At 35.3% G+C, this 12903-nt stretch overlaps 1 protein-coding gene across 1 annotated transcript in view; it reads right to left on the bottom strand.

Moving 5' to 3' along the window:
* Window positions 1-12903, bottom strand: part of LOC124360601 (zinc finger CCCH-type with G patch domain-containing protein) — a 31013-nt gene that overhangs the window by 2787 nt on the left and 15323 nt on the right. Inside the window, exons 6-9 of the mRNA XM_046814347.1 lie at window positions 10166-10344; window positions 6536-6675; window positions 5373-5493; window positions 1780-1953 (exon numbers count right to left, since the gene is read on the bottom strand). Of these exons, the coding sequence (XP_046670303.1) occupies window positions 1780-1953; window positions 5373-5493; window positions 6536-6675; window positions 10166-10344 (614 nt within the window). The remainder of the gene's footprint in view (window positions 1-1779; window positions 1954-5372; window positions 5494-6535; window positions 6676-10165; window positions 10345-12903) is intronic.

Below are 12903 nucleotides of genomic sequence, written 5' to 3'. Positions count from 1 at the left end.
CACCAGTTCAACACCTTCCCCTTGTGTACCTGACACAACTTTGTAAGATATGCGGGTCGTCACTTTACACTATATGGGTCGGGATAAATAATAAGACATTACATTTTAGAGTACCATTGCTCTAAGACCGCTGATAAAGGAACGGATGGGACACGGAGGTTTACATGATGGAGTCTGGCGGTGGACTGCTGGCTAGTCAGCTTGGACAGTTGGTTCTAGGGTAGTGGCGTGATGTGACGTCACAGGAGAGCAGCCTATGAGCATTCTTTATTCATATCAGACCACATCGTATGATACATCGCCTGACAATACATACTGCCAACATAACTGGTGCAGACATTAAATATTGCTATGGGTACATTAGTACATTACCGACTTAGTACTTATCACACTAAATACACTACAAACTTGGACAACCATGGTTCACTACATAATAGAACATGACGATCTCAATCAATATTTCCCACTAATAGTTAATCTCCACCATCCTGAGTAGGAGAATACCTTTTGAACCCATTTGAAACAGGAAACTGCTGTAACAACTAAGGATGGCGATATATGCTTTGCAGCCTCCCTAGCATTAAACCAGTAATGGAGAAATCTAGAGATGGACACCAAGTACACCACTAAGAATTGTAGCATGGAAAAATTCAGTAAACATATCTTTGAGCAGTTACAGTCATCCAAACAGAGTGATTCAAAGATCTCAAATTTCCAAATGTTACTTTATCCAGCAGAGAAGGAGAAAGGAGCACATAAAGTGCTACAAAGGCTTCTGAAGCCTTTATTATATGGTCAAGATACAAGTAAATGACACCCAATCACCTTTGATTTTAAATTGCCTTTGATGTCCGGCCAAAGTAAGTCATTCTCCAAAAGCAGGTTCTGAGGAATAAATAACACCTCTAAGGTGAATGCAAGAGCTGAAACTATCTACAGGCTGGAACAAGACACAAAATAGTGCACTTAGCTGGACCTTGCCCGTCATCACCTGCCTTACCTATTCAGTGTTGTATTGTGTGCAAAAGTCAACACTCCAGGTACCTACGTCTAGAAGGCATTACATGTTTTTTTTTTATTCTATTTTAAGTACACACAAAAAATTAAGAGGTTGTGAAAAAAAAAATTATGAGCACACACCCTTTACGGCATATTTTCATATTTACAGCATTTCATGCATATAAAGTATATATATATATACTTAATGTTTTATGTTTTATATATATATATATACTAGCTGTTCCCCGCGGCTTCGCACACTTTTTGTAAGCTTTGCTCGTGTATGAGCACTTCTGGTGAATTATATTGTCCACGCCGATGTAGAGTTTACCTTGTTGACACTATCAAGAAACTCTGCCAAAAGTGTATGTTTATAGCCATTGTACACTTACATGTACTTAATTATAAAGTGGTCTAACATTCAAGCTATAAGGCCAAACAGGAATTCATTTGAAAGACAAATATCCATAAAAACTTAGCGCCTTCACATAGTGTGTGGTTATTATACACAACTATCTCGTAATTGTAGTTTACAATGTGCAGGCGCTTTGACAACTTATATATTTTGCAGCGCCTCCTGGTGGTGAGTTACATCAATGGGCATAGCATATAAACCTACGTGGAAAAATACATATACATACAAATTTTCATAATGATCGGTCAAATAGTTTCTGAGTCTATAAAGGACAAACACACAAACATTCATTTATATATATTATATATAGATATATAGTATTTATTTCAAAAATGTTCAAGTAAAACTATCTGTACTAAAGTTACCTGTTCCAAGCAGTTTTGAATTGATGAATGAAAAGATGTCTTTCTTGTTAGTGTCTTTTAGCTGCTGTTTTTGCTGCATTCTCAGTAACTGACGCTGTTGCTTTTTCTGTCTCTGCTCAGCCTTGAACATGTTCTCATCACCTCCAGCTGCTTCTCTCAGTGCCATACATGCATCTACAACAATACTGTACAACTGTATATACATAGCATATTACAAACATGTAGACAACACATCCACACATATACACGGATGTGCACAAAACAAATTATGTTTTCTATGTGGTAATAAATTATACCCAATACTATAAATTTGAGAAATCCTACTCTACAGACTGATTCATCTCTCATTGATAATGAACTTCACTACTGGTTTGACAACTCATAGGATAGAACATGCAATCTCAATATCTTCACTCCCCTCTTTTATTTTGTCCTGAAGTTTGGATGAGAGGAGAGAGAAGAACAGTATTAGGTGACATACAATAGTTTCCAGTCTATTGTGAGCATTGAGAGATTAACACAACTAGCAGCCAAGCTATCATTAGCCCACCAGTTTTGAGACCACTAACCCCTCTACCCGTACCCAGCAGGGATCACTTCTGGCTGGTTTATACCTTCCAGTTGAACCCACCACTGGGTACAGCAAAAACCGATGTGTCACTTAAATCTGGGCAACCTTATGGATGTCCAGGAGCGGCACATCATTAACCGCAAATGTCGAGATTCTGGAGTCCATGGGCAATTCGATAGGTCTATGGGAGATGACTGTTGGAGTTGGTGGGGTTTGTTCCCTAACCTCAGAGGTTCTAGCCTCAACAAGAGTGTGCCAACCCCTGCCTACTTTGACTGGAGAGGCTGGTTCAGAGCTTCTGAGACATGGCTTGAGATGTAGTGCCCAAATTCTTCCTCATGCCTCATGGATCTCGATAGGAGGCGGCCCCTACTCCATAACCTTACCCATCCTGAATATCCTGTCACTCTGGAAGCAGTGCAAAGATTCTTACAGGACTAAGTGCAATTTATAGCTTCTTGTCCTAAGAGAACAAAAAAAATCCTCTACCCGACTTCCTTAGAATCTGGTGGTTACTCTTTCAACCAAGCTAAACATAAAAACATGAGTCATGCTTGTACAACCTTGCTGAGTAATACCAGTCCAATAGATAAGGAATCACTTCTGCATTGCTCATTCTGATGCACTTAGAATAAAGTTCGATGGCCATTGTAAATATTAGGATTTCAAAAACATTAAAACCCAAGAATCGAGATCCGAATACTGCAAGGTTCGTAATGCTCTCAATGTGGCAGTACGATTGGCGAAAAAGAAGTATTTCTCAGAGAACCTAAATATAGAAAGCTCTAAAAAGTTTTCAGCTTCGTTGCAGTCTGGAGGTATTCTGAGTGCAAATGAAGAAAAACCCCCTTCATCAAAAGAGCTGAATGGCTATTTTTCCACCATGGGCTGTGGAGGGAACATAAGCACAGATAAACTTAGTTTCTTCAACAAAAATAGGCAGGCAGGTATCAATTCTCCTTTAAACTTTATGCCTGTGCCTGAGCAAAAGGTAAAAGAGCTTATGTACAAGTACTGCTTTTGGTATAGATGGAATATCCATAGTGAGACGCTTAAACCCTTTTGTACTGGAGCAATCACGCATATAATCAATGTGTCTCTGAGTACTGGAGGGTTTTCTTCCTTGTGGAAGCAGAGCATAGTGATTCCTCTTCCAAGGACTAACAATCCTACTCCCATTTCTCAGTTTCAACCAATATCCATCTTTCCGGTCATTTATAAAATACTAGAGAGTTGTGTCAGAACAGATGGTCAGCTACTACAAATGTGAGTTGTTACTGCCTGAAGCACAACCTGGTCTGTGCTTCTCAATGTCACTGATGATCTGATTTCTGCAAGGGATAAGGGTTTTCAGAACTTGATTGCTGCTTTAGATTTGTTTGCAAGCTTTCTACTTCATTAACTTTGAATTGTTGTTAGAAAAGCTTAGATTTTATCATTTTGATGACAATTCTGTTAGGTGGTTTTCGTTGTATTTATTGAGGAGAACTCAGCAAACAAAGGTTAGTGGTTGGCTGTCTTCCATGCTACCCAGAGCCCATGGTGTCCCTCAGGTAGGCCTGAGGCCAATACTCTTTCTTGTATACTATGCAGATTTAAAAGATCCGTTGGAGTTTTGTCCTCTTCACTCTTATGCAGATGATTCACAACTGTTGTTGTCTTACAAACCATTAGGGAGAGCTGAGGCTGTGCGAAACATCAATTCGGACCTGGAGAGGGTGAAGTCATGGTCGGATGATCATGGGCTTCTGCTTAACTTGGACAACTGTGCTGTTTTGCAGGTGAACAGGTCATCTTTGAATTGTCAATCATGTTATAATTGCATTAATCAGTTTGTCACTTTGGATGGCAAACCTTAAGTTATGTACAGTTCTAAAAAAATCCTTCGAGTTACTTTCGATTGGATTGCCATCTTGATTTTACGAGTCATGTAAAATCTACATGTAAAAGCGTTGTGATCAAGCTGAAGATGATGTATAGATATATATTGCCAGTGTCTTCTACGTTGAAAATTGTCTGCTCAACAATTTTTCTACTGAGTACTATGCTCTTCCATCTTTTGCTCATTGTCTTCCTCGGGAAAATGTAATGGTTCTCACTAGATTGTAAAACAGAGTCCTGAGATTTGTCTACAATCTCAAAAAATTTTATCATATTAGTGAATTTAGGTTAAGTTCTACGGTGTTATTGATTAAAGATTGCTGTGACTTGCAAACTGTTCAACTTATCTACAAATTTCTTCAGACTGGCAAGCCTGCATATCTCAAGCTAAAGTTTATTTTCAGGCATAAAATAAACTCTCGCAGTACTTGGCAGGTCGGCCTACTTCATTTGCTAAAGGTCCGTCTAGAAATCAGCAAGAAAGCTTTTAGATACTTTGGAAATATACAATGCTTTGTCTTCAGTTTTGAAGAGCATTAGTTAACATTAGTTTAAAATTCATGTCAAAAAAATTTTTATATAATTTTATTTTTACAATGATGATTATTTATCTGTATGCTATAACAAGAGAAAATCTTGTAAATCACAGCCTGTAACTGTAAAGAACGCTTGCTGGATTAGCAGAAACCGCTGTATATGGCAAGTTGGAAGGACTGAAAAACACATAAACAACAGAATTAAATAGAGTGTACTAGAACTTGAGAGGAATTTTCATAGGAGAAGAATCTTATGCGGTTGTGAGTTGTGGGAAGAAGCTATAAGAGAATGAATGACAATGTCGAAGTTGATGAGCCTGCAGAGAAAAGTGATTTGGCCTGTATTTAGAATTATTAAGGGATACAACACCATATTATATGAGGCAGTAAGTGTAGTGAACACATACAAGAAATAAACAAACATTTTATACAAAATAGAAGAAATAACCATTTCTTCTAGATTTGTTTTACTTTCTTAAAATTTGGTTTTCAATAAACATTTATCTGCACCTTCAACAGTTTAATATAAATTTAATAGTTTTTGTAAAAATTATTCAATATTTAATGATTATTATATAAATTACAGTAAAATTATAATAACATACCAAGAGATTTTCCAGGTGGATATGCCATTGCTTCAACTGGTTCTAATCGACCTTCCCCATTTTTCCCAAGACCGCAGCCAACTACGTAGCCCATGTTGGCCATCAAACGTGATCCTATTCCCTAACATAACAGAATCAATGAGTGGTAATAATTCTTTAATGAGTGTATCTTTTAAAACTACTGTATATTTGTAGAACACTTTGTATAGGTCATTTCATTAATGAGCAAGAGTAGTTATGAGAGCACACGTTTTATCAAAGCTGAGCTATATAAAATCTCCTAGGCCGCTTTAGTATGCTAGCAGTACTTACACGACTGGCTGTAGATAAAACGCTCATAAAGAAACCTGTGCATAAGCAAATATCTGAGTAGCCATGCACAGGAAGGCCCTCCGCCAATGGTGAAGAGTGGGACAAGCATCTCCTCTCTCTGTTTTATCAGCTGTATGGATCATGTCTTGCTTGCACCATTTTGTTTACATTACTGCTAACCTATTTCCTAAGTGTATTGTATTTTTGTGTGTAGGCCTATACAAGTGTAAAATATTAATTGAACAGACTAATCTAGCCATAGATGTATCCAGGCATATTGCGTTTTGGTGTGAGGTTAGCCGCTAAGTGGCAGTGGCCAGGTAGGGGCCCAGGGGATAGAGCAAGTGGGCGTGTGTCGAGCAGTGGTGGGGATACTGGAAGAGGACGGCATCACAAAGGCGGAGGGGTATTTACCCCACCCTGTGTGAACTAAAATCGCCCAGTGTCTTATAAGCGGTTTACCTATAGTTATCACACACCTGCATCTTCACAGTTTCATAAACCACTTTCAAACTATTGTAGTTTTAAAAATGAACAAAACTTAATAAACTTAATCACAATAATAAACTTAATATTTTGGGTCAATTCTAAAACAGATGTCATATGTGCTACACTCATTTATACATAGGTTTTACAAATCCCTGAAAGGTTTAAACTAATGGGATGATTTTTGTATGGCCAAAATTAGTTCTAAAGCACTGAAAAACTCAATTTTACACCTTAGTGCAAATAGCATAGCTGCTACTTAAGGAAGAGCAGTTATGCACTAAAACTTTGGAGGATACTAAAAGGGTGAGTAGGTAAGTTTGGATATATGAATTAAGAACATTGATAGCATGAAACTAAATTACCTTTGTATGTTTTTCCCAAGCTCCAAGAGCCGTACTTGGAGGAGTTTGCAGCAAACTGAGGGTAACAAAGTATTCCTGTGATATTTCATCATCATCATCACTCTCACTGCTGCTGCTGTCATCTTCACTGTTGTTTTCATCTAACACAAACATTCGTCAACACAAATATAATATTCAAGCACAGTTTTTACATATGGAATTAAAATATATAAAACATTATCTTAAAGCATTTTTCAAAAATTTGGTGTTAAAAATTAAATGAAACAGAAACGTTTGAAGGAGATTTAAACTTGTCAATTCTACATGTTGACAATAAAGGCTTAAGTAATGTTGAAGATGGTGTATACATTGGTTTCTTTCTTTAATCACTATACTAAAAATTCACAACTAAAAATTACATTACATTATACAATATCAATTCATATGACATATGAATTATACATTGTATAATTGGATTTGTAAATTTAAAGGACAGAGTATTGTAGTACTGAAGTAAAAGAGCAAAACAAATTGTACAAGAACCAATTATGTAACTTGAATTTGTATGCAAAATTTCATATTTGGTTCAATAGCTCTAATACTGAATTACAGTGGAGTCCCCATATAATGCTCTTAAATATAAAAACATTTTGTGTCATAATACATATATTATGTATCCTCTTAAAACACTAAATGCTGAATGAGTTTCTTTATTACAAATTATTTTAGTTTATATCTTCAATATAACAATTTCTTTTAATTTATAGAGCACAAAACCTTCATATTATAAATATTTAATACAGAAAACCACTACAAAACAAAAATAACCACCAAGTACAAATTTCTTATGCTTCCAATCCTTTGTTACAATGCAGTTTTTCATATAACCGTATGGTTTGTACTGACTCAGAACCATGTTTAAACATTAACAAATTTCATCTGCTTCACATTCTCTTCCTCCTCTTACCAACAAACAACTGATTTCAGTTTACATATATGTCCATAGCTATCTCCCATACATTGGGTGAAAGGGCAAGAGAGGGGTGAGAGAGAGAGAGAGATGGGGGTTTTGTTTCCCATTACAATGACCTTCCCTGCACTTATTTTAAAATCAAAGACCTAGGCAAAACTGTGTTAAGAGGGAGGTTCAAAAGGTTTTCCAACAGAAATATAGAGAAAATAATAAATAATAATAATAGAGGCATTAAAAATAATAAACGAATTTACATTTATACATAACCATCCCTGTTCGGAAGACTACTTATGCCTTTGTAAAGAAATATTTCCTCCTGGTCTGCAAACCACTGTTCTGTGGCAGCTTTCACAGACTCCTTACATCTCCTTCCTTTAAGCTTTTTTCAAGTTGAGAAACAGGAAATAATCACTAGATCCCAGATCTGGACTGTAGGGTGGGTGGTTGAGCAGCTCCAAATCACACTCCCGCGGGTAGCCTGTACAACACAAGACTGATGAACTAGAGCATCGGTGTGCAGCTGGAAACACCCTTGCTGATCATCCCTTGTCTCTTTTCCAATATGTCTTATCTTGAATTCCACAGTAGTTCGGCATAATATTCTTCTGTTATTGTTCACCTGTTGATAAGGTAATCAATCAATCATCAGTATACTCTTGGAATCTCAGAAAATTGTGGCCACCACTTTTCTGACTAATTTCTGAACTTTCCTGAGTAATAAAGATAACACCACTGTAAACACCACTGCAAGGACTGCTGCTTTGTTTCAGGACCCCACTGGTAAAGCCATGTATCATCTCCAGTCACTACTCGGACCATCAAGTCTTCTAGGTTATTTTCATAGAGGCGCAAAAGCTCCCAAGAATCACACGATTATGATGATGATGATATTAATGATGATGATGAATAGAGAGGTTTCAAGGCACCCATCTGGTTAAGACTTTAGACATGTTCAAAACATCATGAATTATTATAAATGCACTGCCACAGGATTTTATTCAGTTCAATAGCAACTTCAGAGACCTTTATCCGCTGATTTTCTATAATGAGGGTTTCAGCACGGGCAACATGATCTGCGTCAGTTGAGGCTGAAGGTCTCCCTGATCATGGGTTGTCTTTCATAGTTTTGCGTCCAAGCTTAAACTCATTGAACCACCAAGTTATTACAGAAATAGAAGGACACTTCTGACTGTACAATTTCACCATTCTTTTGTAAATTTCCTTTGCAGCACTCCCATCTTTACATAAAAATTGTTTACACTGTGATATTCAGATTTAAACTCTCTGGAATCTGCCATGTTTGTTGAACAACTGCAGAACTCTGAGTGGACCAAATGATACAGGAGTATATTCTCCTTGAGAGATATGATAAAGAATCAGGCTAATAGATAAGCCAGGGCTGCTTTCTTTATATCTTAGTAAGAAAACTTTTTGATTAACCCTTGAATCAGTGATGTTGTCAGTTTTTAAATGGGCATTGGGACATGTCATAACAGTGGGATAGTTACTTTTGCAGTAAATTGATATCTGAATTTTAAACATTGTGCATTACTGACTATTTAATTTTTTCAAAAATAAATTTGTATTTATAGCTACTTTTTTACATATGTTTAATTTTAAATTCATAATAACAAAAGCTAAACATATAAAATGTATTACATTAGTTTTAAAGTTTGGAATAGAATAAATATTTGCTATATCATTGTACTGCTCGTCGGATTGTAGTCGACGATTATTGTTTCAAGGATGAATTTTCCATAATTTGTCTCAGTAACAGCCAGGAGAAGAATCATGGGTCACAATGACCAAACCACACATGGCACAAACCACAGTGTAGGTAGTGGTTGGACAGGACCTGTGTCGCTTCAGGACTGTTGAGTACTAGCATAAGATTACCATTACTTTGGGCAGCCGATCAGTATGAATATAGTGTAGAGTAATATTAGGGCAAGCAGGAGATGTGTTGGGAGGATGAAGGGCTGGCCGAGTGGTGAATTATTTCTAGCGATGTATTCACAGTAAATTAATTGTTTCTGGAAAGGTCAGGAGTGAACAAGTCAAGTGGCGACTTGGAAAGTACAAATTAACTCAGTCGAACAATTTTTAATGTAATCTGTTTTGGTTTAAGTACTTTATGTAGATAACTGTGTTCGCATTGAAATAGTTAATACTATTTAAATATGTTATTTGTAGAAATTAACCTATCTTTAAAGCTGGCCACATTAGGGAAAAGATCACTACAAAGGTCAGATAGTTGTCACCTTTGCCACGGTGTCAATAGTTATTTACAGACCGCAGGGACTGGGTGTCGCATTATACAATTTCAAGGAAAACAGTTCTACTGCAGTATCTAACGTTTTCATATAAAATGCATTGTGCCTTCATAAAGTAAAAAGCACCATCAGTAGTGTATTAATTTTGTGAAAAATAACACTTTCTCCATGTTACAATTTCACAGTGCTCGATTTCTAGACGTAGAGGTGGCGGAACTGTGCAAAAAAGAGCTAATATTTTCAGAAAAACTGTAACACGTTTCATAAGGATTTGTTACAGACAAATATTTGTTTACACTGCTGAATAACCAACGGATTGGACAATTAGAAATCAGACTTTTAATGTAGTTAAATAATTTTTAATTTAACATAATAACTACAATAGTTTGATTGATCTGTACTCACTATCCAGAGGCAAGAGGTCATGCAAGTCCAACTCCACGATTTCACAGCCCTCAGTCTGAAACTTGACGAGACAACGGGTGTCACTGAGGATGGTGTCGACTTTAGCACGATACCACAAATTGTCTTTTTGCTTCGCCAACACTTGGGAGCCTTCCTTCACTGATTTAAAATCTGGTTCCCTGAAAGGCAATAAAGAGGAACATGTTCTACACGGTTTATAATAATACAATAGTATGAGTGACAAACAGTGAAACAGAGTTTCTGATATAATAAATTTACTGGACAATTCACTTGGTGCTAGATTGTTTGGTGAGTCAAACTCCACCTTCACTAAAAAATAACTCTACACCGAACATATACAACACATTTTTTTACTTAATACTCTATAGCTATCTAAAACTTGCTAAACAGCAAATGGAGCCTTATTTTGAATGTTTATATTTCTAATTTTTAATGTTGAAATGTTTCAAAACTTACTTTATATACACAATAAGAGTTATAAAAACTAAATATTGTCGTACGAATTATTTAATGTATACAACAGCAATGAAAACCTTTCTTTCTTCAGTTTCCGGAATGAAATAAAAAGAAAAAATGGAAAAATGTTAATAAATCAAAATTTAACAAATACTGCAACAATGGAAAAAAATACTTCAGTGAACTTCTGAATGCTGAAGTGGAAAATGATGTATTAAACAATGAAAGAGCAATAAAGTATTATAATGTGTAACCTTGTATAGAACAACCAACTAAAGACGAGGAGATAGAAGCAATCACTAAGGAAAAACAAAGCTCCAGGTAAAAGATGAAATAACAGAAGAGATACTGAAGGAAGGAGGAGAAATTACAATAGATAAGGTATTGAAAATAATTACAACATATGGGCAAGATAATAAATGCCAACTGAATGGCAGGAAGCAATGTACCCATACATAAAAAAGGAAAAAAAACGGAAGAATGCAGAAATTTTAGAGGAATTTCATTACTCTGTATCCCTTACAAAGTTGTACTCTGTTGTCCCTCAAAGTACAAAGTAATGATCCTAAATCGTTTAGAATGTTATATAGATGATATAATTCATTACCACCATGCAGGTTTTATGAAGGGATGGATGGTCATATCTGAAGGGCTTCCTGTCAGATATTTCCACTTAAGGAAGTTGTGTCTAGATATTGGGAGTATGATAAAGTATTCTATACTGTGTTCCTTGACTTCTAAACAGCATATGACATTACAAACAGAGAAAAGCTAAGAAATAGAATGGAGAAGTTTGGTATTCCACAAACACTAATAACTCTATTTTGTGCTGAGCATCAGGGACTCGAGATGCTCTGTCCGAGTAAATAAAATGAAACTTGCCTTTTCAGAGATGAAGTTAGGACTAAAAAGTCTGCTCTTTAACTTAACTTTAGTACAATTTACCATTGTAAAAACATAGAAAATAATTTAAAAGAACATGATAAATGAACAAAATACTATAAATATAAATAGATTATTGACAACAACACTTAAATAATAGTATTGGTCATAAGGTTACTATCTATATTAGAAAAATCAAAGCATAATATTAAATTAAAATAATTTTACATCATACTGATTTTAAAATGAGTAATAAATGAATGATGAAGTATCTTCAAAGTAAAGTAAGAGTCAGGGAGAGAGATAGCGCTCTCCACAATCATTTTATAATTAACTGTAGAGAAGGCAATACATAAATTTGCAAAAATGAATGCAGGTATTGGAAATGGGTGTAAAATCAATGTATTAGTCTTTGCAGATGATGTAGTTATATTAACAGAGGACATAAAAGATCTAGAGACATTAACAAGAATGTTTAAAGAAGAAACAGAAAAAATGGGATTGAGAGAGAATAATGAAAACAATACATAAGCTTTATGAGGAATCAAAATGTAAATAGAGATTAAAAAAAAATAGATGTGTTTGAAAAAATAGAAAGTTTTAAATAGTTGGTATTAGTTATATCAAAATAACAATAAAGAATAACCGGAAACACAAAACAGGCTACATCTTGCTAACGGATGTCTATAGGCTTGTAACAGAATTAAGTCGTTACAATTGTTGTCACAAAAAATAAGACTAGATAAAACAACAATACATTCAGTTTTGCTTTGTAGGTCTGAAACTTAGAAAGTTATCAAGAAAGAGGAACAAAAATTAATAGTCTTTGAGAATAAAGTACTCGGAAAGTATTTGGACCAATAAGAAAGCACAAGAGGCAGATTAGGGATCTTTACCAGGCTAGTGACATAGTGAGAGAGATTAAAGTGCAGACAAATCAGGTGGGCTCGACACATACTCAGAAGAGGAGAGAAATATTGACTAAAACAATTTATAAAAAGAAACCCAGAAGGAAGGCAAACCGAGGAAGGCCAAGACAGAAATGGTGGATCCTATTAGAATCTGATATTCAAGATTCAAGATTCAAGATGTCTTTATTAGTCATTAAGTAACATAATTAGTTACAATAGACTTCGTCACATTATTGGGCAGTAATACTTAAAAAATTAACAATTTTATAATTGGAGACTTATTTTAAAATTAACAGGAATGTTGCAAGATATAGGAACTTACAAAACTAATAATTGGTATAAATAGAGAGTGGTTGTATAAAAAATTATTTAAGAAATAAGAAAGCATTGTAGGGTAAAATATATATAAAAAACACAGACTGGACATAGAAACACAAATAACACATACAATTAAAACCCAATTTAAAA

Source organism: Homalodisca vitripennis, chromosome 4, assembly GCF_021130785.1.
Source record: "Homalodisca vitripennis isolate AUS2020 chromosome 4, UT_GWSS_2.1, whole genome shotgun sequence".
Lineage (NCBI taxonomy): Eukaryota > Metazoa > Arthropoda > Insecta > Hemiptera > Cicadellidae > Homalodisca > Homalodisca vitripennis.
Note: the sequence above shows the minus strand (reverse complement) of the source record. Positions and strands in the feature narration are given on the sequence as shown.